Here is a 27,953-nt window from a genome sequence, read left to right as displayed (position 1 = left end):
TAACAGTGATGAAACTCACCCCACAGGCTGCATCACAATAGGGTGGAGAAGCAGGAAGGGAAATGGCTTTGTGCGGCAGGAGTAAAGTTTATGGGGAAGGCTTGATTAATAAGAACCTCCTCTTATAAGAACTTACTTCTCCACAAAAACAACATTAATCCCTTCTAAGGCAGTGCCCCAATGACCTAAATACCTTTCTCATTAAAATTTTTTATCTGAACTACAAAACACAGAGGATGATTTGAGTGACCATTTTCACAGTTCTTCCAAGGATGTTACATAGAGTACCAATCTGGATGCATAGGGGAGAAGTTAATTCATTTTATATAATGGATGTTCTAGGGTATTAGGGGTTAATTCTGTCCTGGTTAACTATTCCCAGGTTGTTGGATTATTTTTGTAGCAAATTCCTAAAATGATTTTCTTTGACTTATAGGCTTTATACAAATAATATTTGTTTTTTAGATTACAGGGCCACCAGGCTGTGGAAAAACTCAGTTTTGCATAATGATGAGTATTTTGGCTACATTACCCACCAGTATGGGAGGATTAGAAGGAGCTGTTGTGTACATAGACACAGAATCAGCATTTAGTGCTGAAAGGTAAGATGTTTAATTATTTTCCATTATAATGCTTTATTTTAATAACATATACAATGTGGAACATTAATAAATAGGTTAATATTTACCTGTTTTTTTTTTTTTTTGGAACAGAGAATGTTAGATTACTTTTTGGTAAGAGTTTTCCTTTTAAAATTGACACAGGACAGTTTTTTGTTTTTATCTCTTTCTTACTGGGGTAAGTGGGGTTCCTGGGTAAGCTGTCTTGTGTTTTGAAAGTTGGTAAGAAAGAAGGTAAAGAAACAGGGAAGAATTTAAGTAAAAAATGAGGAAGATGCAAAACTAAAAAGGAAAAAGAAAATAGATAATTTGCCTTATAAGTAATTTCTAGTTGGAAGTAAAGTGTTGGTGAATGGATATGTCTGAGCTGGGATGCTTATGCATTTGGAGATTGATGTAGTTCTGTTCTCTTGCATGCTTTCTTCTGTGCATGAGTGTGCATGTATGTATGTGTGTGCGTGCATGTGTGTATGTGTGTGTAGTGCTGGGAATTGAACCCACGGCCTTGCACTTGCCTAAGCAAACAATCTTAACACTGAGCTATATCCCCACCCCAATTCTGTTCTCTTAGTCAAGGTATACTATAGAGTTCTGACTCTTTCTAACCATGTCACTCTGAATCAGATCTCTCTTTTATTTCTTTATAAAGAGTACTATTCAGATCAAAGTGGACATGGCCAGATAAATTCCAAATGAATTATTTTGCCTAGAGCTTAATACTTGCAATATATTTCCTGGTTATCTGTTCTGTGTGAATATATGCCACTGATCTGTCAGCTCTTTGGGTTTGTGTTATATCTTTCTATTTTCAAAGCCAAATCCAGTGACTGGTACATACTAACTTTCCAGAAAATGTTTGATAAATGAGTGAACTGACAGGTGTTACTCCCAGGTTGTGAAATCCAAAGGCTATTTATTAATAAAAGGAATGAAGATTCCTTGAGAAATGGCTGAATCTGGTTCTGGAGCAGGTGTTTTTCTTTTTTTGGGGGTAGGGGTGGTCCCTAGGGGTCAACTCTAGGGCCTCACACATGCTCATCCTCTGAACTACATCTCCAAGGAGCAGGAAATTTTTAAGTTGAGGTTTTTTTTCTTTTTTAAAAATTTTTAATTGATTTTTAAAAAAATAAATAACAGTGGAATGCATTACAATTATTATTACACATATATACAGCACAATTTTTCATATCTCTGGTTGTATATAAAATATGTTGACACCAATTCGTGTCTTCATACATGTACTTTGGATAGTGATGTCTATCACATTTCACCATCTTTGCTAACCCCCTGTCCCCTCCATTTCTCTCCCACCCCTCTGCCCTATCTAGAGTTCGTCTATTTCTCCTATGCTCCCACTCCCTACCCCTCTATGAATCAGCCTTCATATATCAGAGAAAACATTCTGCATTTATTTTTGAGTTTGAAACATTGTCAGATAGCAAGGAATCTATAACGGACTATTTGATCTCTAAAAGATTTAGGAATCAACATGAAGAGCCTGTACTGGCCAAAGATGAAACAAATTGAGCATCAATAAGAATAATAATGTCAGTGAATCAAAACATGAAATATTTAAATCCATGCATCTATAATTATATTAAGAGATAAAATTAAAAAGCTTCTACATAGCAAAAGAAGCAATGAGCACAGTGAAGGGAAAGATTGCACAATGGGAGGAAAATCTGCCAGCTATTCATCAGAAGGAGGATTTATATCCAGAATATATAAAGAATTCAAAATATTCATACCAAAAGAACAGTAATTCATTTCTCAAGAGTACAAATGGCCTATAAATATATGAAAAATGCTTAACATCTCTAGCCATAAAGGAAATGCAAATAAAAACTACATTGAGAGTCTGTCTCACCCAGTCAGAATATCTGTTATCAAGAAAACAATTACAAATGCTAGTGGGGAATGTGGGCAAAAGGAACCCTTACACACTGTTGGTAGGAATCTAAATTAATAAAACCACTATCGATAAGAGCATGTAAGTTTCTTAAAAAACTAAAATGAGAACTATCATATGATCTAGTTTTACCACTACTGGGTATATACCTGAAGGAAACAAAACCAACCATAAGACAGATACCTGAATACCTATGTTTATTACAGCACTGTTTATCATAACCAAGCTATGAAATCAGCCTAGGTGCTCATCAACAGATGAATGGATAAAGGAAGTTGTGGCATATTTATTTACACAATGGAGTATTTGTTCTTGAAGAAGAACAAAATTATTTCATTTGTAGGAAAATGAATGGAACTGGAGGTCATCATTTTAAGTGAAATAAACCAGACTCAGAAAGACAAGCATTGTATGTTTTCTCTCATGTGGAATCTAGAATAATAAAAAAAAAAAGATGATATGAAAGTAGAAGTGGAACTATTAGGGAAGGGGAAGGAGACCTGGGGAGGAGGTAGAGAGGGTAAGAGAAGGCAACAGGGAGGGTACATACAATCATAGTATGTTCCATGGTTATACACATGTATGAAATTTTCATAATGAAATCCATTATTTTTATAACTAACATGTGTTAATAATTATAATAAAAAGAGATGAAAAGGAACTAATTGATTACCATTGGAGAATGTTGGAGAAGCAACTTTATTTTAAAACTGTATGGAAAAAGTTTTGGGGGGGTGTGGGGGTACCAGGGATTGAACTCAGGGGTGCTTGACCACCGAGCTATGTCCCCAGCCCTATTTTGTATTTTATTTAGAGACAGGGTCTCATCTCACTTAGTGTCTTGTTTTTGCTGAGGCTGGCTTTTTACTTGTGATCCTCTTGCCTCAGTGTCCCAAGCTGGTGGGGTTACAGGTGTGTGGAATTACAGGTGTATGCCACTGAGTAATAAATGAAGAAGGAATGTTGGATTATCTCCAAATTACAAACTCTTATCTAATGAATCTCAATATTAAACATCAAAGACTGCTAGAATCAAACAAAAACAACATCATTGGAGTATCCCGATGTAAGAACAACCAAACATGAATGTGATTAAGCTGTCTACCAACTACCAGTTTACAACATATATATAGAAAGGAATGTGTTAAACTATTTTAGAGGGTTGCAGTTAAATTATTCTAGAGGGATGCAGTTAACAAAATCTGAACTACCGGAAATTATAGAATAAACAACCTGGTTTCTTTTTTATTTTTTTCTTTTAAAAAAAATTTTAATGGATTTTTAAAAAATAAATGACAGCGGAATGCATTTCAATTCTTATTACACATATACACACAATTTTTCATATATCTGGTTGTATATAAAGTGTGTTCACATATATTTGTGTCTTCATACATGTACTTTGGATAATAATGTCCATCACATTCCACCATCCTTGCTAACCCTCTGCCCACAACCTGGTTTCTTTAACAAATAAATTGTAAGATTAAAATAAAAATGGAGGAGGAACCTTTGAATTAAAACAGGTTTAAAAGATGTATTGATCAGTTGCAATGTGGATTTAGAGAAGAGATAGAACAGAGAAATAGGAGACTCAAAGAGAAATATGTTTTAGTCAGTCTGGTTTAGTATTGTCATCATTTTGTGCTTACAAAGTAAGCCTTTTAACATGAATGAAAAAGTGTTTGAAGGATTAATATGAGGAAGGATTAAAAGATTCACATATATAGAATTTTGGGTTAAGTGATAAAAGTGGGAAATTATTTGAAATTTTTTTTTTTATCAAGGAGGAAATAGTTTCTATTCCTAGTAGCAAAATAAAATAAAAATTAAAAAAAGAAAACAGGAAGAATAAATAAAAACTATTTGAGTTTAAAATGCATTAAAAGAGGAAAAAAAAACCCAAGAAAACCTTGTGGGTGAAGGTGATATACTTAAAAGCACTTTGGAAAGATTAGTTATATTTTTTTAAAGCAGTATACTAAGTAGATTATTTTACATGTCCTTTAGAAAATAATCTAAAATATTATGTTAATTATGCTCATTCATCACAGGCTGCATTTGTATCTCCGGAGGGTTTAACAGTTAGATAATAGTGTAGTGTATAGTTGACCCCTGGGGGACTTGGGGTCTGCTTTGGGAAAAAGGAAATGCTAAGAAGGCAGAGTTCTGAATGTCCTTCTGAAAAGGTCTGTTTTTCTTTGTTTACGTATTGGATTTTTTGCTTAAAATTTGATGTTGTCTTAGTTACCATATGCTTTCATATATCTTGAGAATCTGGATAAATAGATTAATTCAGTGACCCATCCCTATTTTAGCCTATGGAAATTTTGGCAACCATAAGAATTCCATTGTACATGAATTGAATAAATAATATATTATCCTTAATAGAGATAATTGGAAAAAATGGAACTGGAGGTTAAGAATAAAAATAAGGAATAGCTTGGCATCGTGGTGCATGCCTGTAATCTCAGCTACTCAAGAGGCAGAATTGCAAGTTCAAGGCTAGTCTGGTCAGCTTAGTGAGATCCTGTCTCAAAGAAAGAAAAGAAAAAAGATTGGGGATATAGCTCAGTAGTAGAGCACCCCTGATTCAACCACCAGTACCACACACACACACACACACACACACACACACACAGGAAGGTAATATGGATAGTAAATAGTAATAGAATTTCTTGGGGGGAAAAAGCTTTGAGGAAAAATAAAATAACATGGATAAAGGAAAATAAAGTTTGGAACTGCAAATGAGAATAGTAGGGTAGATAGTGTGAGAAAAAACTGAAGGATCTGGGGAAGCAAGAGGTGGGACCAAGAACCCTGGAAGGTGGGATATAGGACTGGAATTAGGAGGTAGAAATGGACATTCCTGAGTTACAGTGAAATCAGAAAAGCTTTGAGAATGGGGAAGAAAGAGTTCAGCAGGGGAGGAAGACATTATTCAAATAATTACTAAAATATAAAATTGAATGTATTATAACTAAGGATGCAAAGGAGAAATACCTGTTGTTTTTATATTGTGGGGGAAGCACTAGCTGAGCAGCTGAATTAATTTTGTGTGCATGTCACCTCTCGGTACCAAGTGGCTTTCAGATCTTGCTATCTAATTTCTACAAGACTTTAGATTGTCATTCTTTCTGAATCAGGGTGTATAGATGAAAGCATGGTCAGCAGTAATAGTGGCCAGCCATGACTTTGGCTGATTCTGAAGTTAGTTCCAGTGTGGTCTTAGGACCCCTGACCTATTGGTTAGTTGGTATTAATCTAGGATCTTTGACCCAGAGGGCAGCCAATAGGAAGATTAGGCCCTTCTTACTGTTTGTTGTGGTTTCATGAAGTCTGGGTAGATTTTCCTCAGCCCTATTTCATCTACCTTATCATTTGTGAATCTGGATAAATTATGGGGAAAGAGACGTGAAAAAAAATTCTATGGTAGAAAGTAGAAATTAGTCATGAGTACTTTTACTGTTAACAAAACTTTGGAATTTTCTACAATTCAAGGAACTTGTAGATTGACATTATATTTAGTAATACGTATTGAATGAATGAACAGGAAAATAGTACATATGTATAAGAAGCTTTGGAGAAGCCATAAACTCATATTTCAGCTTATTTATGATGCTATATTTCAACTATGATTTTGGAATTTTTTTTTACATTAAACATTTTATTTCGAGTTAGTGTGTGTTCACAAATGAACAACTCTTATATTTTCTTACATATAAGAGTTGTGAAGTTACATGGGGAACTAATAATATTAAAAAGGGTTTTTGCTCCTTAAATGACACGCCCTTTTTTTTTTTTTAAAGAGAGAGTGAGAGAGGGAGAGAGAGAAAGAGAGAGAGAGAATTTTAATATTTATTTTTTAGTTCTTGGCGGACACAACATCTTTGTTTGTATGTGGTGCTGAGAATCGAACCCGGGCCGCACGCATGCCACGCGAGTGCGCTTCCGCTTGAGCCACATCCCCAGCCCCATGACACGCCTTTTGATTCTGGAACTGATCAGGAAAGAAGTTCATCTATTCAAAACTAGTTAACACGTTCCAGAACTGGAATCTTTAAAATGCATTTTAGTTGTCAGGTTCAAATTAAGGCACAGTCATCTTCATTGTGAAGTTTAGTGGGTAAGAAAAACTGAAATGTGGCTTCAAACTTCTTTTAAAAAGAGTAGTATTTTACACAGAGACAAAACATACACAAATACAGTTATATCGTACTAGACAAAGACGTCAAAAACATACATTGGAGAAAAGATAGCCTCTTCAACAAATGGTGCTGGGAAAACTGAAATTAAATCCTCATCTCTCACCCTGCGCAAAACAACTCAGAGTGGATCCAGAACTGACATCCTGCCCCTAATAGAAGAAAAAGTAGGCCCAAATCTTCAACATGTTGGCTTAGGAACTGACTTCTTTAACAAGACCCCTAAAACACAAGAAGTAAGGTCAAACAGCGATAAATGGGATGGATTAAAACTAAAAAGCTTCTCAGCAAAGGAAATCAGTACTGTGAAGAGAGAACTTACAGAATGGGAGAAAATCTTTATTATAAGCACCTCAGATAGGGCATTAATCTCCAGGATATATAAAGAACCCAGAAAACTTAACACCAAAACCTGCTCTGGCAGAGGCACAGATGTCCAACCCTGCGCTCCCTCTAGTCTGTCTGATGAGGGATCTGATGGATAATGCGTCCTGGGCACCACCTTGATGGTGCTGCTGGGTTCCTCCATTGCCCCGTATATTTGTGGTTTTGGGCCCCGGGGCATTGGGCCCTCCAATTCGTTTTTTGACAACGGGGCCTGATGCCTTTCTCCACGATATCGTGGGTAGACATTTGGTCTTTGTCCATTTTTTGATAACGGAATACCCTCTATGGTGGTTTGAGAATGGCATTCATTAGCCCAATGTCTCCCTCTATGGCATCGTGGGCAAATACCCGGGATTCTACTCTTTTGATACCTAGCTTTGTTAAACCCTCCTCCTATGGGGCAATTTCTTTTAAAATGCCCTTCTTGATTGCAATTATAGCATGTTTTTGGCTTGGTACTTAAAGCCTGTTTTACTTCAGCTGCCATGACTTGTCCTTGTTCATTAATGTCTCTACATAATTTAATATATGTGTTTAAATCTTCCTGTTTCCATGGTCTAATGACCTCTTTGCAGCAAGGATTTGCTTGATCGTAAGCCAGCTGTTTTATAAATGGCATTGCCTGTTCTGTATTTTCAAATGTCTCAGAGGCTGCTTCAATAAGTCTAGCTACAAAGTCAGCGTAGGGCTCATTAACTCCTTGTATTATCTTAGATAGTTGACCTTGAAAATCCCCTTGTCCCTTTAAAGTTTTCCATGCCTTAATTGCATTTATAGCGATCTGAGCGTATACGCCAGGATCATATCTGAGCTGTTGCATCTGCTCTTGAAATTCCTCTTTTCCCAGTAACATTTTGAGGTCTCGTTCAGGGTAACCTGCTTCTGCATTTCGCCTAGCTGTCTCCTTGCAAAATTCCTCATTGGCAATTTTCCATAATAAATACTGTCCTCTATTTAGCACAGAATTACACACGTTAGCCCAATCTGCTGGTGTTAAGTTCCAGCCGGTAATAGATTCGACCATACTGACTGTGAAGGGAGCGGCCGGGCCGTAGGCTGCTACAGCTTCCTTTAATTGCTTTATTATTTTGAAATCTAAGGCACCGTAAACTCGTTCTTTTTCTTCTCCCTGCTCAACTACAGGGCATGCTAGTTTTTGGGGTCCCGCCTCAGGATTCCGTTCATCATCTATGGAGGCAGGTAAAGCTGTTGGTTGAACTATGCCCTCTGGTGGTGGAACGGAGTTAGTAGCAGCCTCCCTATCTGACGACCGTTTTTTCCCTGAGCTTGCCTTGTTCAAATTTTCTTCTATCTGACTAGCTTGAGAGACCTTTTGTTTTGCTTGACCTAATATGTTTTCTGCCATGGCCTGGACCTCTAACAATTTACTTAACAGTTTTTCGGTTTGTTTTTTACTAGATTCTAATCTACTATAAAGGTAACGTAACCCAATAAGATAGGATAGAAGAAAGCCAAAACAGAATGAAACAGAAACGGAGAGGAGGAAAATGATTATGTCAATTTTCTCTCTCTCAGGGCCGAATAACTTCAAACCTTGAGTTAACCATTTATCCCAACTCGTCTGAAAAAATTGTAAGGCTAGAGAGCCTGAAATAAGAGCAGAATAAATCAAAACAGAAATACCCATTCTGTCGCCTTTCCTTAGGGGCGAGCGATATTACTCACCTTTAAATTTTGGGCGTTCCCGGTACAGGGCCACCAAAATGCCGCAAACTGCCCGGCCCCGGGCCGGCTGAGTCCCGCTCCTGCTGCCGAACACTGCCTGCGGCACCCCTGCTGAGCGATTCCCTGCTGAGCTATCAGTGCACGCGGGCTTGCAATCTTGCAACCCGGTTGGGCACAAAAACACAAGCCAGTCAAACTGAGACAAAGTTTTATTTAGAGAGAGGCCGTGTGCGTCCCCTAACAGGTGGGTCCGCCACGTGTGTGTTCTACCTGAGCCGGGCGGTTTCCCCTTCCCCCGGAACACCCTCCTACCATCCTTTCCCAACCAATGGGAACTCTCCCATTACAAGAGTGACATGAGTAACCTGAGTCCTGAAAATGGGCCCAGCTAGACAGCATGAGTCCAATTACCATATGAATGTGAATTGCTGGCTGGCAGTCAATAAAATCCAAAGGTGCCTGTATCAATATTTTTGCTGTGGCTCCTAACAACCAAAACCACAAATACCCAAGCAATAAATGGGGTAAGGATCTAAACAGACACTTCAGAGAAGAAGAAAAATAATTGATCAACAAACATGAAAAAATGTTCATAATCTCTAGCAATTAGAGGAATGCAAATCGAAACTACACTGAGATTTCATGTCACTCCAGTCGGAATGGCAATTATCAAGAATATAAACAACAATAAATGTTGGTGAGGATGTGAGGGAAAAAGTACACTCATATATTGCTGGTGGGGCTGCAAATTGGTGTAGCCACTATGGAAAACAGTATGGAGATTTCTTAGAAAACTTGGAATGAAACCACCATTTGACCTAGTTATTCCACTCCTAGGTTGATAACCAAAGAACTTAAAACCAGCATACTCAGTGATGCAGCCCCATCAATGTTTATAGCAGCACAATTCACAATAACTAAACTATGGAAGCAACTGAGGTGCCCTTCAACAGATGAATGGATAAAGAAAATGTGGTGTATATCAATAATGGAATATTACACAGTCTTAAAGAAGAATGAAATTATGGCATTTGTCAGTAAATGGATGGAGCTGGAGAATATTATGCTAATCAAAAAAAAACCAATCCTAAGGAAACAAAGTGTTTTCTCTGATAATGTGGATGATAATTAACAATAATGGGAAGAGACTAAGGAAGAATAGATACTTTGGATTAGGCAGAGGGGAGTGAAGGGAGGGAAGGGGTGAAAAGGATAGTAGAATGAATCAAATATTATTACCCTATGTGCATACATGATTACATGACTGGTGTAACTCAATATCATGTCCAACCAGAAGAATGAGAAGTTATACTCCATTTATGTATGATGTATCAAAATGCATTCTACTGTCACATATAGATAATTAGAACAAATAAAAAAATTATTAAAAAGAGTAGTGCTTCTAACCATTTCTGAGTAAATCCTTCAATTGTAGGATTGATTGCTAACATTATTTGTTAGGAATGATGGCTCTGGACAATGCGACAGTGAGAATAGATGTAGGACTATTGAATGTTATTTAATATAAGAGGTTAAGTTGAATGACAGGGAAGGAGAATTTGGGAGGTTGAAGAGTTTTCTCTCAAGAAGTTTCTGCTAGCAATTGGTTTGCAAATGACTTATCCATGGAGGAGATTTTAGAAATAAAGGTTTTAGTAGTTTTTCAGGGATATTGTTTTGGGAGTTTGATGGGGCATAAGTAGAAAGGAGCTTTGTTTACAACATAGCTGTTTAGAATGACACTACCTCCATTGTCTAAATTAGTGGTTCTCATTTGGGGACAAAGATAGGCAACTTTCCCCCTAGCTAGCAAGTCTTTGGGAATTTGTAGAGGGAGTGCAAGAATAAATGATTTTTATGATAATAAATGGGTGGGGCACAGGGTGCTGTAAATTCTGTAATAGGAGAGTTGTTGAGATGAGAGAATTGAGAGGCACCTGCTCTAAATAACATTTTATAAATTAGAACATAATTCAGACGCTGTAAGTGGCATTCATTTTACTTGATCCATATAATAGCATTTTGAAGTAGGGAGGGTGGGTATTATGATATCCATTTTATTTTATTTTATCTTTTGGTACTGGAGATTCAACCCAGAAACACTCAACCACTGAATCACATCCCCACCTCTTTTTATATTTTATTTAGAGATAGAGTCTCATTAAGTTGCTTAGAGCCTCACTAAGTTACTGAGGCTGGCTTTGAATTCGTGATCCTCCTGCCTCAGTCTCCCAAGCCTCTGGGAAGGTATGTGCTACCATGCCTGGAGTTGATGTTCATCTTAGAAATAAGGAAAATGGTACTCAGAAGTCATGTGATTAACCTAAGATCATATAGCTAGTAAGTGAGCTCAGAGGTGAATTCATGTTCTCTTTCCACTAAACTATGATTGGCAAAAATAATTGACTTTGAGGAAGGATCGGATAGTGTTTTCATTCCTTCATTCAACAACACCTATCAAACATTATATCTTTTTCTGTTCTGTTATCTTTATTTAATGGAATCTTATTGAACAGAAATTTGTAATTTTGAACTTGTCTTATGGTTTTGGTTTTTGGATCTTAAGAAGTTTTCTCTCTTGGGGCTGGGGTTGTGGCTCAGAGATAGAGTGCTCGCCTAGCATGTTGAGGCCCTGGGTTCAATCCTCAGCACCACATAAAAATAAAGAGATAAAATAAAGGTATTATATCCAACTACAACTAAAAACAAATATTTTTTAAAAAAGTTTTCTCTCACTATTAGGCAACAAAGTATTATCCTTCATTTTTAAAGCATATATTTAGTTTTATCTTTCATATTAGTGGTTTTAATCCATTGGAAACCTATTCAGGATGGTTTTATTTTAAATTGTGATTTAAACTGCCACACTTATCTCCAGAAATATTGTACACAATATTTTATTTTTTGGTACTGGGGATTGAACCCAGGGGTACTCATATGTTCTAATACACAGTATTTTGAAAGTCTTCATCAACACTTTGTTTTCTAGTTTTTTAAATTTTTGTCATGGGGAAAGTTGACATTTCATTTTTTAAAGTATTATGGACTAATAACTTTTCATATGTTCATTGTCTGTTTATCTTTCTTAGGCAAATTATGTAGAAATACACTTTACCCTTTTTTCTTTTTCTTTTTCCTTATGTACTTACAGAAACACGTTGTATTTTGTAGATATTAAAGAATATAAGATTTTATTTTACTCTGTCATTTATGTTTTAACTTTGGTTATGTTATCTTTTGTTATCTATGTTTTTTTGTTTTATTCAGTCTTATAGCTTTTCCTTTATGGCTGTAATTCTTACTTTTTTTCAGCATCTTAAACTCTTTAGATTATATTGATTGATGTTTATCATGTTAGAAACTGAGGGATTTTAAAAAATATTTAATTATTAATTCAGTAGAAATACAATAATAAATGTGTAATATGTTAATACACTGCATCAGGCAGGACTCCATCAGAGAAGTAGAACCAGTAGAGTACATACATAAAGAGATTTATTGCAGGGAATAATTGACTTTTGCAATTGCAGAGGCTGTCTGGAATATACAAGGCAGGCTCTCAGTAAGTGCTGAAAGCCAGGTTTGAAGTTGTAGTCCATGGGTAGAATTTCTTTTTTTTTTTTTTTTTTAAAGAAGCCTCACTTTTGCTCTTAAGGCCTTTCAAGTTATTGAAAAAGGCCCACCCCAATTATATAGGACAATCTCTTTTAAAGTTAGTTGTTACCAACATTGATATCCATGAAATCTCTTTACAGCAATACATAATGGTCAACTGAATAACAGGTTACCATACCCTAATAAGTTGATTCATAAAGTATTTATCACACATATTTTTATAGAAAATAGATTTTCAAAGCTTAAAAATGAGAGAAAAGATTGCAAATCTGTTTTAAAGTCTGATAATAGAAGACTATTGGATTCTAATGTGCTTTGCATTCAGTCTTTGGTAATATGTTTTTTTGTTGGAAAAATATGAAGACGATCTGACCTCACACAGATACGTATTTGGGAAAGTGAAGAATATTTTATAGTCTTTTCAGACAATTATAGATTTCCCTCTTTGATACTAAGCTAAGACTTTTTTCCCTACCATTCTTTTTAAAATTATTATTTTATGTATTTATTTTTATGCAGTGCTAAGGACTGAACTCAGTGCCTCACATGTTAGGCAAGCATTCTGCCACTGAGCTACAGCTCCAGCCCAACTAAGCTAAGACTTGATGAGTGATAAACTTTGAAACTGTATTAGTGAATTTTTCCTATTTTAAATTAAAATCTATTTGATCTGTTTTGTACTTTTAGTGGACATTTACCTGTACATGATTTTATAATATTAAGCATTACTCATTTGGAAAATATTGGTTCACTGAGTTATAGAAGTCTTCTAAATGTGATATATTTTATTATTCACTCTCAAAAAGTCTCTCATCAGTATTTCCACTGATTTCAGTAAGAATTAAATAGTGGGAAGCATCAAACTCATGGTAGAAGATAGAAAAAATTCTGATTTTTCATTAAAAAAACTTTGAGTTTTATCATTGACAACAATTACTATCATGGTTTCACTGGAAGTGTAAAATCATAATTTGGCATTTATTCATTCAAGGAAAAATGGCCTTCATGGAAAAAGTAACTTTTTTTGTTCACAATTCAGTTATACAGGGTTTGTCCTTGAGACAATTTCCTATTATTCTCCCTCTTGCTTCTGGTGTTCCATCTACTTATTTTCTTTGCTTTTCCTCAAACACATCGGGTATCTCCTACATCTGGACTTTTGTACTTGCTATAGTTCTCTAGTCTGATGTGCTGTCCCACTGGATATTTGCATGGTTCATTTCCTCATATCTTTAAGCCTAAACTGCAAATGTTACTTTATAAATGAAGCTTTACCAATCCCCCTACATATAATCATATTTGCTTCCATTGGTTACATTTCTGTTCCCTCATTCTGCTTCTCTTTTCTTTAGAGCACTTATTACATGGCATGTAATATATATTTGTTTGCTTCTTTCTTAGAATATAAGCTCCATGAGGGAAGGATCTTTCTTTTTCTTTACTTTTTCTCCTTCCTTCCTTTCATTCCTTTGTATTGCCATATCCTCAGCACCTAGAACTATGCCTGTAGTTCCTCCTCAGTAAATATTTGTGGAATGGATGAATCTTTACCTTTCATTTCAAAGGATTTTTTTTATAAAAGGTAGCCACTAGATGGCAGTATTTTCAAATTTCATGTAATTAATGCCTGGGAGTAAAAGATAAGCTCTTTTTTGTTTGTCCTAAAGAAAAAATTCTTTGTGGTGAAGACTATAAGAAATTAATGTGATTAATATGAGGCATATAGAATACTACATTTGTATTTGTTTTTTTGAAATTTAAATTTTTTTGTTGAATAAAAATAATTTAGTGAAACTTACAGAGAATTGCAGCATATTGGTAGGTAGATAACCATTTGATATAGTTATTTAGAATGGTAACTGTGAATAAAGATACTTCATGTCCATTGACCATTATTCCTTCCAAAAAGACTTAACAGAATGATTAGCAGCAATAATTTTCAGAAATCTTCACCACTCAAGCCACTAGTTGAAATCTATCATGCTGCTAAAGAGCAGAAAATTATTCATGCCTGTCAGCCATTGAGTTATTATAACCAATGAGTTAGGTACTCTCCATCTTGTGTCTGATCAACTACTTTGAGAAACTTCCATGGTTCTGGTAGTTGTTGCCATACTATCCTAATAAAAATTGGTGAGTTCTGAGCATGAGAGCTTTTTAGATGTTATCTCTGACTAGCACGAAACTCAGCAAATAGTTGCCCTAGCTTAGAAACAAACAAAACAAAACATTTCTACCAAGCCCTCAGCATTTGCCTGTTCTGCCTTTGCTAGTGCCATTTCTTTTCTTCCCTCACTTACCTCATTTCCTTCTTCTATTTTAAACCCTATGCTTCTCTCAAGCACTTTTGAATGGTTGTGTGATTCATTTTGTTCTCTTTAAACCTCTTCTGCATAATTCTTACTCCTAAAGTATTTTTTGTGCTTTCTGTTCAACCAAATTATGTTTTTTTCTTTTCAATTTCGTCAACACTTTTTTAAAAAAGTTGTTGACTAGTTTTATTTCTCTCTTTTCCTGTTTCAGGGTTTTCTCTTTTGTTTCTGATTATTAATTATTATTATTATTATTTTGTTTATCTCTTTAAAATTATCAGCCTTTTCTTGCAACTCTAGCTGTTTTGGGTGAAAACACTGCTCTTTTGCACTTTTTTGTTTCTAAATGGAACATAAAATATAGGATGGTTTTAGTGTTTATTGTCTCTCCACTCTGTCCCTTTGCATGCTAAGTAGTATGACTGATAAAGTGTCATTTTAAATGGGAGACAGTTACACTTAAAGAGTTATATTTTTAACATTTGAAATCAGAAGCATTTGTAATTTCTCGTGATGCTCTCCATATCTTACTCTATCAATAATAATTGCCTATTTCCACTTGTCACTCTTCTTAGTTGGCCTGCTCCCCATATGTTAGATGTAGCTTTGTGGTCAGAATTCAGTGTTTAGAAATCACTTATTGTTTACTTAGAAACAACTGAATAGTATTCATTTGTTTAGATAATAATTTTCTGTTTACCAAGAAACTATTGGATAGTATTTATTTGAATTAGATTTTAATGGAGAAAACATTTTTCTGGAATAAGATATGGAGACTTACTGATGTCTGATTATTAGGATGATAATATGCCATCTGTGTTCAAATGTACTTTTTTCAATTCAAGAAAATGAAAGCATTTTTCTTATTTAGTAATATATTGTAGTTGCTTGATAAAATATTGTTTATAAAAATATTCCTAGAAAAATAGATCTTGGAGACATTGTTGTTTGCTGAAAATTAGAGAAGACCTAAAAGCCCTCACTGGTCTCATGTAACCTCTAATGTAACCTCTGATAAGTGCTCAAAAGGAGAGCTTACATTCAAAACTTATATTTTAAGCTATTTTGCTTATGTCTGCTCTATCATTAAGGTTTATAAGCTTTCCAGTTCGTATTAGAGTCTCAGTAGTGTGGTTTAAATATATTGACTGTTTTTTTCCCTATAGACTGGTTGAAATAGCAGAATCCCGTTTTCCCAGATATTTTAACACTGAAGAAAAATTACTTTGGACAAGTAGTAAAGTTCATCTTTACCGGGAACTCACCTGTGATGAAGTTCTACAAAGGTGTGTTATCTAATATTTTGACAGTTTTGTAATGCTTTGAAGATGTTTTTTTCATGTTTTCAACTTCTGAGTAAGAACAAAAAATTTTTACATGTGCAAATTATGGGCAATAATTATTTCATTTTTTAATTTTCTGTAGCCTTTGAAGGACTTCTTTAAAAATGAAAAAAATCAATGAATAAAATGTTTTAGATATCACATAAGTGGTATAATGTCTGCTGTTTCATTAACAAATTACCTTGAAGTTTATCAGCTTAAAACAGCAAACATAAGCTGGGCATGGTGGTGCATGCCTGTAATCCCAGTGGCTTGGGGGGCTGAGGCAGGAGGATTGTGAGTTCAAAGCCAGCCTCAGCAATTTGGCGAGGCCCTAAGCAACTCAGTGAGACCCTTTCTCAAAATAAAATACAAAAAAGGGCTTGGGATGTGACTCAGTGGTTAAGTGCCCCTGAGTTCAATCCCTGGTACCAAAAACAAACAAACAAACAAAAAAAACCTCCCAAAACAACAATAATAAAACCACCCAGAAGATATATTATCTTACATAGTTTCTGAGGGTAAATATCTGGGAGTAGCTTAGCTGATAGTTTCTGGCTCAAAGTTGCTCAAAAGGTTATAGTCAAGCTGTTGGCCAGGGCTATAGTCATCTCAAGGTTCAATTAGGCTGGGAAATCTTACATCAGGCCCACTCATGTGGTTGTTGGAAGGCCTCTATTCCTCACCAAGTGGATATATCCGTAGACTCACAACACAGCAACCTGCTTCCTGCAGAGTGATGTGAGTGTGGGCAAGTGAAAGAGTACTCAAGATGGAAACTGTAGATGTTTATAGTCTACTGTTAGACATGATGTACCGTTATTTTGTCCTATTCTATTAGCCACATAGACCAACTCTGCTACAGTGTGGGAGGGAAGGAGCTACCCAAGGGTGTGAAATAGCAGGAGGTGGGAATGAGTGGGAGCCATTTTGGAGAATGGCTACAATAAGTAGTGTTTCTCTAAAATTGGAACTTTGGCAGTTTCATGGGACAATCAAGGAATTCTGAAACTAAATGAAAACATTTTGCTCTATATCCAGAAAAGTGTAATATGTGTAGAAGAGCTGAAAATAAATGATGTTAAGAGATTTTTGCAGTCATCAATGTAACTTTAGGAAGAATAATTTGCAATTTTTGTAACAATTTTAAATTTTTGATTAACCCTCATAACAATCTATTTTTATGTTATATCTTAAATTTTTCATTATTTTACAAATTCTGCTTTTATAGGATTGAATCTTTGGAAGAAGAAATTATTTCAAAAGGAATTAAACTTGTGATTATCGACTCTGTTGCTTCTGTAGTCAGAAAGGAGTTTGATACACAACTTCAAGGCAATATGAGGGAAAGAAACAAATTCTTGGCCAAAGAAGCATCCCTACTGAAGTATTTGGCCAAGGAATTTTCAATCCCAGTAAGTTTTTCTTTATCTCTCCTTTTTCTTTCTTTTAAGTTTACTGATATATAATACCAAGTAATAAAAATAGAAGAAAACATAAAACAGATGACTTTTTTAAGGTAGCACAGTTTAATTACTCTAGCAAATGTCAATATTTTCTTAAATTAGTTCATCTGCTGAGATTATTTTACTCTTTTTCATAATTTGAGATTGAGGCAGATTTAAATGTTTTTAAAAGTTCCTGTAGTCACACTTTCCCCCACTTCTTTTACTCATTGTGTGTTTTTTAAAATATTTTTTTTAGTTGTAGATGGACACAACATTTTTATTTTTTTTTAATGTGGTGCTGAGGCTCAAACCCAGTGAGCTATAACCCCAGCCCCTCGTTGTATATGTTTTATATCACATTTGTTACACTGAGATAACTTAGGAAGTAAAACTGAATGCAATTGCCTGTGCCTATTTCTACAAAGTTTGTTTTACTATAGTAGTTGTCACTTTTGTAAATATTTTACGTTCAGATACAGTGTTACTGTGTTCAGTGCTGTTTTGACAGAGTAGGATTTGGTTTACTTCAAATGACCAGAGTTCAGCCATTTGGGGATGGTTAGAGTGGTAGTAATGATAATGCCAGTAAGAAAACCTCCAAAGATTACTTTTGGTATGACTTTTCAGTTGTGGGCATTGTGATCAGGAAATCTAAAGATGAGGGGGATATTGCAAGGGTTTGTGATGTATAAACTGTATCCTGGGGCTGGGGATGTGGCTCAAGCGGTAGCGCGCTTGCCTGGCATGCGTGCAGCCCGGGTTCGATCCTCAGCACCACATACCAACAAAGATGTTGTGTCCGCCGAGAACTAGAAAATAAATATTAAAAATTCTCTCTCTCTCTCTCTCTCTCTCTCTCTCTCTCTCTCTCTCTCTCTCTCTCTCCCTCTCTCACTGTCTCTTTAAAAAAGAAAACAAACAAACAAAAAAACTGTATCCTATAAGTGTATACTAAATTACATTCCTACCTGCAGTGTATGGGAGACTTTTACTTGTTCACAGCCTCAGCAACATTTGGAATTGCTAGGCTTTCAGTTTTAGTCATATCTCATCTAGACAGAAAATTCCTTACCCTGAGATAAAACTGGGTTATGATTTTATTAATTTTAGATTTGTTTTTGGAAAATTAAAATCTTGGATCTTTGCAGCATAAAGAATGTGTAAATAGGGGCTGGGGATATAGCTTAGTTGGTAGAGTGCTTGCCTCACATGCACAAGGCCCTAGGTTCAATCCCCAGCACCACCACCAAAAAAAAAAAAAAAGGATGTATTAAATAGTATGAGCCACCACACAGCTTTTGAGATTTATAAAGGCAAGGGACAAAATACAAAAAAAAAAAAAAAAAAAGTAGAGGTACAAAAAGTTCTACATAATTGAATGGCTTTTTAAACCATAATTTGGATTAAAGTCAAGTACTATAAAGTTTATCGTGGGTGGTGCTCATGTTTAAATTTTTCTTATCATTGGTTAAAATGATAAATTTGAATTCTAGTTTTCACTGATTAAGGAGAAGGTAATTTAAAAATATTTCATAGAAGATATTTGATTGAATATAAGTTTATATGCTTATTTTTATTAATTCATATTGTTGCTTTACCTAAGCTTGTTTAAAATATGAAAATTCACTTTTTAAAAGTTTGTTTCCTTTTAAATAGTAATCGTAGGCTAATGCTTTTCAGTTTTTTTAACTGAGCTGATTTATCTTCTTTAGTGACAAAGGCACTCTGCTTTTCTTTGTTTTTAATAGAGGCCTCTGAAAAAATAGGTACTTAGTATCCCAATATTTCTGTCTTTGACTTGTTTTTTCTGTTATAAATAAAGGCAAAATATACAATGCATAACTATGTAACTACATAGTGTGTATATGTGTGTGTGTGTGTATGTGGGTGTGTATATATATTATGTATACTATTATATAATACAATGCAGTGTTAGCTTTTGTGACAGGTAACTGCTGGTTTTAAAAGGCTTTTGAAAAATACTTCCTATAGAACATGTAAGAATTTTTCTAGACTACCTCTTTTAAGTGAAAAATCATGAAGTTTTAAGCTTTTGTTTATACTTTGAATAAGGGGCTTCATATGGAACTAAATTTCTTAATATGACATATTATTTTTTAGTTCATTATGTTTTTCACATCAGCAAATCATATGCATCTTTGCATTTCCTCAAACCTACCAACACTCTTCCTTTACCTGAAGTATTCCTCCTCTAAATAGTAGCATAGCTTAATCTTTCCTGAGGACTTGAGAACTAACCAGGTAGATGTTAATCACACCTATTATTCTTACTATGCTTTTTGTTTTTTGATGACAGTTTTTACTCTAGCATGTTATATAGTATGTTTATTGGTTTATTATGTGTTCCTTAGTAGACTACATAGAGTCTACTTTAACTTTTATTCTTAGCACCAGGAATAGCACATAACACACAGTATGCATTTAATAAATACTTTCTAATGTATAAATCATAGGCACTGCTTCTCTTCTTGAACTTGACTACCTATTAGAGTTTAACTTAAATTTTAATATTTGCTTTTAACTCTTTTTAAAATTTTTTTTTTTTTTTTGGGTACCAGGGATTGAACTCAGGGGCACTTGACCACTGAGCCACATCCCCAGCCCTATTTTGTATTTTATTTAGAGATAAGGTCTCACTGAGTTGCTTAGCACCTCGCCATTGCTGATCCTGGCTTTGAACTCATGATCCTCCTGCCTCAGCCTCCTGGGATTATAGGCCTGCGCCACTGTGCCCAGCTTTAATATTGTTTTTTAATAATTTTTTTATATGTTTCAATTAGTTATACATGACAGTAGAATGCATTTATATACTTCAATATATCATACATAAATGGGGTCTAATTTCTCATTTTTCTGATTGTACATGTAGAATCACATTGGTAATGTGTCATACATGTGCATAAGGTAATAATATCTGTTTATTCTACTGTCCTTCCTATCCCCATGTCCCCTCCCCTGCCTTCATTCCCCTTCACCTAATATTGATTTTAATAGTGATAAAATGTAGTTTTAGGTGGCAAAATATCTTACTATAATCAGATTACAGTGGCATCTTGTAGGATGGAAAAAGAATTCTTAAGATTCTTAGATTTTGAAAAGATTTTAGACATCTAGACAGTATTAGAGAGCCAGGCAGTAGGAGAAAAAATTCAAGTCTAGTAGAACTATCATAGGTAAATGTCTGATGACTTCTGAGAAAGATTGGGTGGGATGCTAGTGTATTCCAGCATGATTCTGGCTGTGGATCTGAGATGGTGGGTTGGGTTAGGACTGTATCATTGCCATACCATTTTGACACACTCCATACCTCTTTTCATTCAAGTCAGAATAAAGAGTAAAGCCAACATGGGTGCTCAGATAAGCATTTTATTGAATTTTTACATTGCTCTACAATGGATATGCTATATTTTTATAATATGGGAAATAAACCTAAAATATAATTTGTATTTAATTTTGCTTATGACATTGTATATTTGCTTATGTACTCCTTATGTATGCAAGCATGCCTGTAGTACTGTGTGGAGACTTCAGTCTTCTTAGTACTTATAAGAGTTAGTAGTTAGAAAGTCAGTAAAGATATAGAAGAACAGTAAAGATATAGAAGAACTGAATTTTATAATTGATCAACTTGATCTTACTGACATTTACAGAACATATATATCACTCAGTGCCAGCAGAATATGCATTCTTTCTAAGTACACATGGATATTCACCAAGATACACTATTTTCTGCATTGTAAAACAGATCTCAACAAACTTAAAATCTTCAAATTGTACAAGTTTTAACCCCTTGAGAGTTAAAGTAGAAATAAACAACAGAAGTACCAGGAAAATCTCCAAATATTTTGAAATTAAATACAAATTTTCTTAGCACCAGGAATAGCACATAACACATAGTATACATTTAGTAAATATTTTTTAATGTATAAATCATAGGCACTGCTTCTCTTCTTAAACTTGACTACCTATTAGAATTTAACTTAAATTTTAATATTTGCTTTTAACTCTAACTTTACATTTTTTTTTCAAATCAGCAAATCATATGCATTTGTGTGTCAAAGAATAAACCACAATAGGCAGTGTTTGTCAGTTCAGAGATGGTGCTGGGAAGGCACCAGAGGAGTCTGTGAGCAGACCTCACTCTTCATTTCTTCCTAGTTTTCCCCAATTTGGGCTAATGCCTAAAATTGTTCTCACATTATGTTGTCACTTTTCTGAAGTTTATTGTTCTTTGTTAAAACATTAAAACATTTCATCCCATGAAAAAAATAATCAATTAATTAGGTAATTACAATTATTATTACTTTTGCTGTGCTGGAGATCTAATCTAGGGCTGAATGCATGGTAAGCATGTGCTCTGCTATTGAGCTACTCCCAGCCCTGAGAATTCTATTCTTTTACATGGCTATTACTAAATACTCTTCTAGCATGGAGGCAAGTGAAATTATCATGTTTATTGATGAAAAAAATATCGATGATAATGCTGGTTTTTTTTTTTCTTGTCAGTGGATAGCAGTTTGTTGTTGTTTTTTGTTGTTTGTTTTTAAGAAGGTCTGGCCTTCTCTTCAGTTCTCATCACACTCTGGGGCTCTCAGTTACAGAAAAGAAACATAAATGGAAAGGTCACTAGATTAAGGCCAACTCTATCCTTCTCTCCCCCAGAAGCAGCTCTTCTGGGGAAGAGGGAGAAGAGTGACATCTGCACTTGACATCTCCCTTGGCACTGGTATGTGGATCCCCTTAACTGCAAAACCCAAGGCTTTGACTTGCAGATTCAGCATCTATAGGGAGGGATTTCAGAAACAGGAGTCAAAATTGGAAGACTGGGGTTATAACTTAGTGTAGAGTACCTACTTGACTCTACCCCCAGCACCACCCACAAAGAAAAAGAAGAAAGAAAAAAGTTGAAAGACAGAATGTGCTAACCCCAGCCAGCTAGACAGCATTTTAAAGTTTTTTCTTTCCTTGTCCCCCCGCCGTGATGCTGAGGATTGAACCCAAGGCCTTGTACATGCTATATTGTTACAATTGTTCTACTTTATTATTAGTTATTATTGTTAATTATTTACTTGGGCCTAGTTTATAAATTAGATGTTATCATAGGTAGGTACTTGTAGGAAAAAACATAGATACAGAATTCAGTACTATGTTAGTCAGCTTTTTGTGTAAGTGACCAAAATACGTGAGAAAACACTTAAAGGAGGAAAAATTTATTTTGGCTTACTGTTTCAGAGGTTTCAGTCCATGGTTGGCTGACTCCATTGCTTTGGGCCTGAAGTGAGGCAGACATCATGGTAGAAGGGTGTGGCAGAGGAAAACTGTTCACCTTGTGGCAGCTGGAAAGCAGAGAGAGCTGCTAAAATACTATTTAAGGCAATGTTCCAAGCCACTGCTTGAGGGTTGCTTTTCTCCTCCATGATGTATATTACATGTATTAATAAACTTGATTGTACTTCTCTTGTAAATGTTTAGTTATAGAGGTCTGTCCTAACTCTAAACTTATGAATGTGAGAAAATTTTATGTATTTGTTCCCTTCTCCTTCTTATACTTTAAAACTTCTATTTTAAAAAATGTATATATTAGAACTTGTGTGTGTGTTCTTTAATAGTAAACATATTTACATTGGGTGTAATTTTGTTTTGGTATGCAATTAGTAATGATATCTAGTATCCTAGGTCACAGGATTTCAGGTAAGTAAGTACAGTTTTTTTTTATGTCAGCAAAGATTGTCTTTGAAAAATCATGTTATGTTGATGTTATATCAAAGGTAATTATTACTTTCTGGAGGATTTGAGGTTAGAATTTTCTCCTACAGTCAGATAGATCTGGATCAAAACTCAAGACTCATCTACTTACTGTCTGTATAATTGTGCTTAATTACTTTCCTTTTTTTTTGGTTTCCTAATGTATAAAATGGAAATAATAATTTTCACCTTTGAACAGTGGTATAATACCTACCTGTTTCTCAACAGATCCTTAGAGAAGTTAAAGGGCGATGCTTTTTTGGTTTAAAAAAAAACAACCACTGCTTGTTGTCTTGAATTAAATGTACTTATCCTTAAACACAGTTTAACAAATGATTAGGTCAAAAAAGCTGTGTTCAGGTACGATGGCACATGCCTGTAATTCCAGCAATTTGGGAGAGTGAGGCAGGAGGATTTCAAGTTCAAGGCCAGCCTGGGCAACTTAGCAAGATCCTGTCTCAAAATAAATAAAAAGTGTTGGGGATGTAGTTTGGTGGTAAAGTACCCCTGGGTTCTATCCCCAGTACCTAAAAAACAAACTTATAAGGGACACTTTTATCTAATATTTAATAACTTGCATTTTATAGGACAGAGAACTTTGTTGTCTTGTGTCCTTTCCAGAGACAGTAATATTTTATTTCCTATTTATTTATTCTAGGATTTTCAGATACCCATGAAGCTATTCTCATTTTACCCTATTAGATCTGCTGGGCAAAGTTCAGCAGAGTTTTTTGTAAAGGGCCAGATAGTAATATTTTAGTCTTTGTGGGTCATTTAGTCTCTGTGGCAACTACTTAGCTCTGCTGTAGACAGGTTATAAACAAATGGATATAGTGTGGCTCAATAAAACTTGGTTTACAAAACCAAATGAAGGGCTAGATTTGATCCATGGATCTTAATTCGCCAACCTCTGATTTTGACCTTTCTCCCTAGATTTAGGACCTTGGGCTGGTGGTTCCCCAGTATCTTAAGTAGTTAGTAGGGAGCATAAGAGAACCGTCTACTCTAGACCATGGGAGGAAAAGACGAACTCTAGATAGGGCAGAGCAATGTTTTATCATACTAATTTGAGGCATTGACCCCTTTTAAATGTAGATAATATTCTCCTGAACCTCCATTGCTGACTTCAGGGTTATTGTCATAGAAATATATAGAATTGTAAGATTAGTTAATAATCCTCTGTAATAAACCATACTTATGAAACCATTAGGTGTTTAGTGTTTATGAGCAACACAGAAATGTTCAAATTAATTATATTAATTTAATGTAACAGATGATAATTTGTTAACTTAAATTATTGCTTATAATTTACATTATTAACCAATCTAACAGCTTCTTTTGAATGATATATATATATATATATATATATATATATATATATATATATAATATAATCTCCCTACTGTAGTTCATGTGATGACTTAATTTTCCAACCTTTTTTCTCTATTTGAGCTACTATAAAACTTCCTTCTGTTTTGGAAAGGTGACATTATTTGATCCTCACATGGGCAAGGATACATTTAAATTTTAAGTCTATACTTCTTTCCATATTGGCTGTACCAATTTGCAGTTCCACCAGCAATGTATGAGTGTGCCTTTTCCCCCACATCCTCGCCAACACTTATTGTTGTTTGTCTTCATAATAGCTGTCATTCTGACTGGAGTGAGATGAAATCTTAGGGTAGTTTTGATTTGCATTTCTCTAATTGCGAGAGATGATGACACTTTTTTATTTATTTGTTAATTGATTGTATATCTTCTTCTGAGAAGTGTCTATTCATGTCTTTGGCCCATTTATTGATTAGTTTATTTGTTTTCTTGGTGCTTAGCTTTTTGAGTTCTTTATATATCCTAGAGATTAGTGCTCTATCTGATGTGTGAGGGATAAAAATTTGCTCCCAAGATGTAGGCTCTTGGAAAACTGTGAATGGAACCACCATTTGACCCAGCTATCCCACTCCTCGGTCTATACCCAAAAGACTTAAAAACAGCATACTGCAGGAACACAGCCATATCAATGTTTATAGCAGCACAATTTACAATAGCTAAACTGTGGAACCAGCCTAGATGCCCCTCAGTAGATGAATGGATTTAAAAATGTTTTGTATATACACAATGAAATAAAAGAGAATAAAATCATGGCGTTTGCAGGTAAATGGATGGCGTTGGAGAAAATAATGCTAAGTGAAGTTAGCCAATCCCAAAAAAACAAATGCCCAATGTTTTTTCTGATAGAAGGTGACTTACTCATAATGGGGTAGGGAGGGAGACCATGGGAGGAATAGACGAACTCTAGATAGGGCAGAGGGGTGGGAGAGGAAGGGAGGAGGCAGAGGGTTAGTAATGATGATGAAATGTGATAGAAAATCATTATCCAAAGTACATGTAGGAAGACATGAATTGGTGTGAACATATTTTATATACAACCAGAGATATGAAAAATTGTGCTGTGTATGTGTAATAAGAATTGTAATGTATTCCACTGTCATGTATTTAAAAACTCAAATCAATTAAATATTTAAAAAATTAAGTCTAGTATTGCTCTTTTCTATATTAGTCTCTGACAATAAAAGAGGTACTAATAAAATCATGTGATTGGAAACAGACATATTTGTTAATATTTTGTGGAAATTTTCCATTATAAAATATCTATACTAATAGTTTGAGGATATCTGTATTAAAAAATTATTGGTGCATTATAATTATATATAGTAGTGGATTCATTGTTTACATTTAGTCCTACCATAAACATGAGTATTTAGAACTTACATTTTTGTGAAAATCTAATGAAGTTACTCTGTAAAATAGAAATTCTAGACCTAGATAAATAAATAAATAAGCCCTTAAAAAAAAAAAAAAACTCTTGAGTGGTAACAGTATTCTATGACTTTTCCAGAATCATGTAATTTTTCTTTTACTCTGTTTATTTTCATATTAATTACTGAAAGCAAACACGATAGGAGTTCTGCAATAAGAAAGGTTCTCTGTATTGTTTTTCATCTCCATAAATGCTTTCTTGTTCGCTCATTCTTATTTAAAATTGGAATGTTTAAAGGTAACCTTATTTCTTTAGGGGCCTGAAACTTACATCTAGACTAACCTTTATTTCATCAGCTAATGATAATGAATTCTAGAAAAACTATATCTTTCTTTTGTGTATCTGTTTATGACTCTGAAACTTTGCTTTTAATTTTGATTATTAGCTAGAAACACATTAAAGGTTAATGAGTAAATAATTAGGTAAGTTAGTGTTGGTACACCCAAAATAATCTTATATTGTGCTATTTTTAAAATGAATGGCATAGCCCAGAAATACATTCACAGATTGTGCAGGAAAGGTTAACTCTGGAGGCTGGGTTGCACAAATCTAGCAAGTTTCCAAGAAAGGACTCTTTAGGACTGATCCTTGGCTGGCTCTAGGGAGATGAACTCAAGCCCTTCGAATATTCTGCCTCATAAGAGTATTTTTGAATGCCTGAAGGCTTAGAGCCAAAGGTACCAGTTTGATCAGATAGTTTATGCAAACAATATGATTTATGGTGAACATTCATTTTGTTTTGGGGCCTGGAGTCTAACTAGGAGAGGTCAGTTATCCAGGCATCATGTGCCTTGTGACTGACCCCCAATAAAAATACTGGACACCAAGGTTTGGGACAGCTTTCTTGGTTGCCGTCACTTTGTGTGTGTTGCTGCATGTCATTATTGACACAATTAAGCACATCCATGCAATAGCACTGGGAGAAGACGTGTAAAAACTTGTATGGATCTGGTTTCTCCAGGACTTTAGTCATGCTCTTTTTCCCTTTGCTGATTTTTAAAAATTTATTTTTATTTATTTATGTGTTCTAATTAGTTAAACATGACAGCAGAATGCACTTCTATTCATAGTATACAAATAGAGCACAGTTTTTTACTTCTCTGTTTGTACACAGAGTAACATCATTCATATGTATGATTATACATGTACCTAGGATAATGATGTTTGTCTCATTCTACCATCTTTCCTACCCCATGCCCTCTCCCCTCCTCTCTTTCCCTCCTCTTTACCCAATCCAAAGTTCCTCCATTCTTCCCAGGGACCCTTGCGCTCCTCCCTCCACCCCCCCAAATGGATCAGCATCCACTTATCAGAGAAAACATTCGGCTTTTGGTTTTGGGGGATTGGCTTACTTCGCTTATCATGATAATCTCCAACTCCCTCCATTTACCTGCAAATGCCATAATTTTATTATCTCTTAATGCTGAGTGATATTCCAATGTGTATATATATACCTCAGTTTCTTTTTCCATTCATCTATTGATGGGCATCTAGGTTGATTCCACAGTTTAGCTATTGTGAATTGTGCTGCTATAAACATTGATGTGGCTGTGTCACTGTACTCTGCTGATTTTAAGTCCTTTGGCATAGACTGAGCAGTGGGATAGTTGGGTCAAATGATGGTTCCATTCCAAGTTTTCTAAGGAATCTTCATACTGCTTTTCAGATTGGTTGCAGCAATTTGCAGTCCTACCAGCAATGTAAGAGTTTCCCTGCATCCTCTCCAACACTTATTGTTGCTTATATTCTTGATAACTGCCATTCTGACTGGGGTGAGATGAAATCTTAGAGTAGTTTTGATTTGCCTTTCTCTAATTACTAAAGACGTTGAGCATTTTTTCATATATTTGTTGATCGGTTGTGTA

At 35.0% G+C, this 27,953-nt stretch overlaps 1 protein-coding gene across 1 annotated transcript in view; it reads left to right on the top strand.

The window, feature by feature from the left end:
- Rad51b (RAD51 paralog B) overlaps positions 1-27,953 on the top strand; it is a 564,662-nt gene that overhangs the window by 33,603 nt on the left and 503,106 nt on the right. Inside the window, exons 5-7 of the mRNA XM_026385194.2 lie at positions 466-602; positions 15,901-16,020; positions 17,288-17,471. Coding sequence (XP_026240979.2) covers positions 466-602; positions 15,901-16,020; positions 17,288-17,471 — 441 coding nt within the window. The remainder of the gene's footprint in view (positions 1-465; positions 603-15,900; positions 16,021-17,287; positions 17,472-27,953) is intronic.

This window comes from Urocitellus parryii, chromosome 6 (assembly GCF_045843805.1).
Source record: "Urocitellus parryii isolate mUroPar1 chromosome 6, mUroPar1.hap1, whole genome shotgun sequence".
In the NCBI taxonomy this organism is placed as follows: Eukaryota; Metazoa; Chordata; class Mammalia; order Rodentia; family Sciuridae; genus Urocitellus; species Urocitellus parryii.
This window is presented reverse-complemented; position numbering and strand designations above follow the sequence as displayed.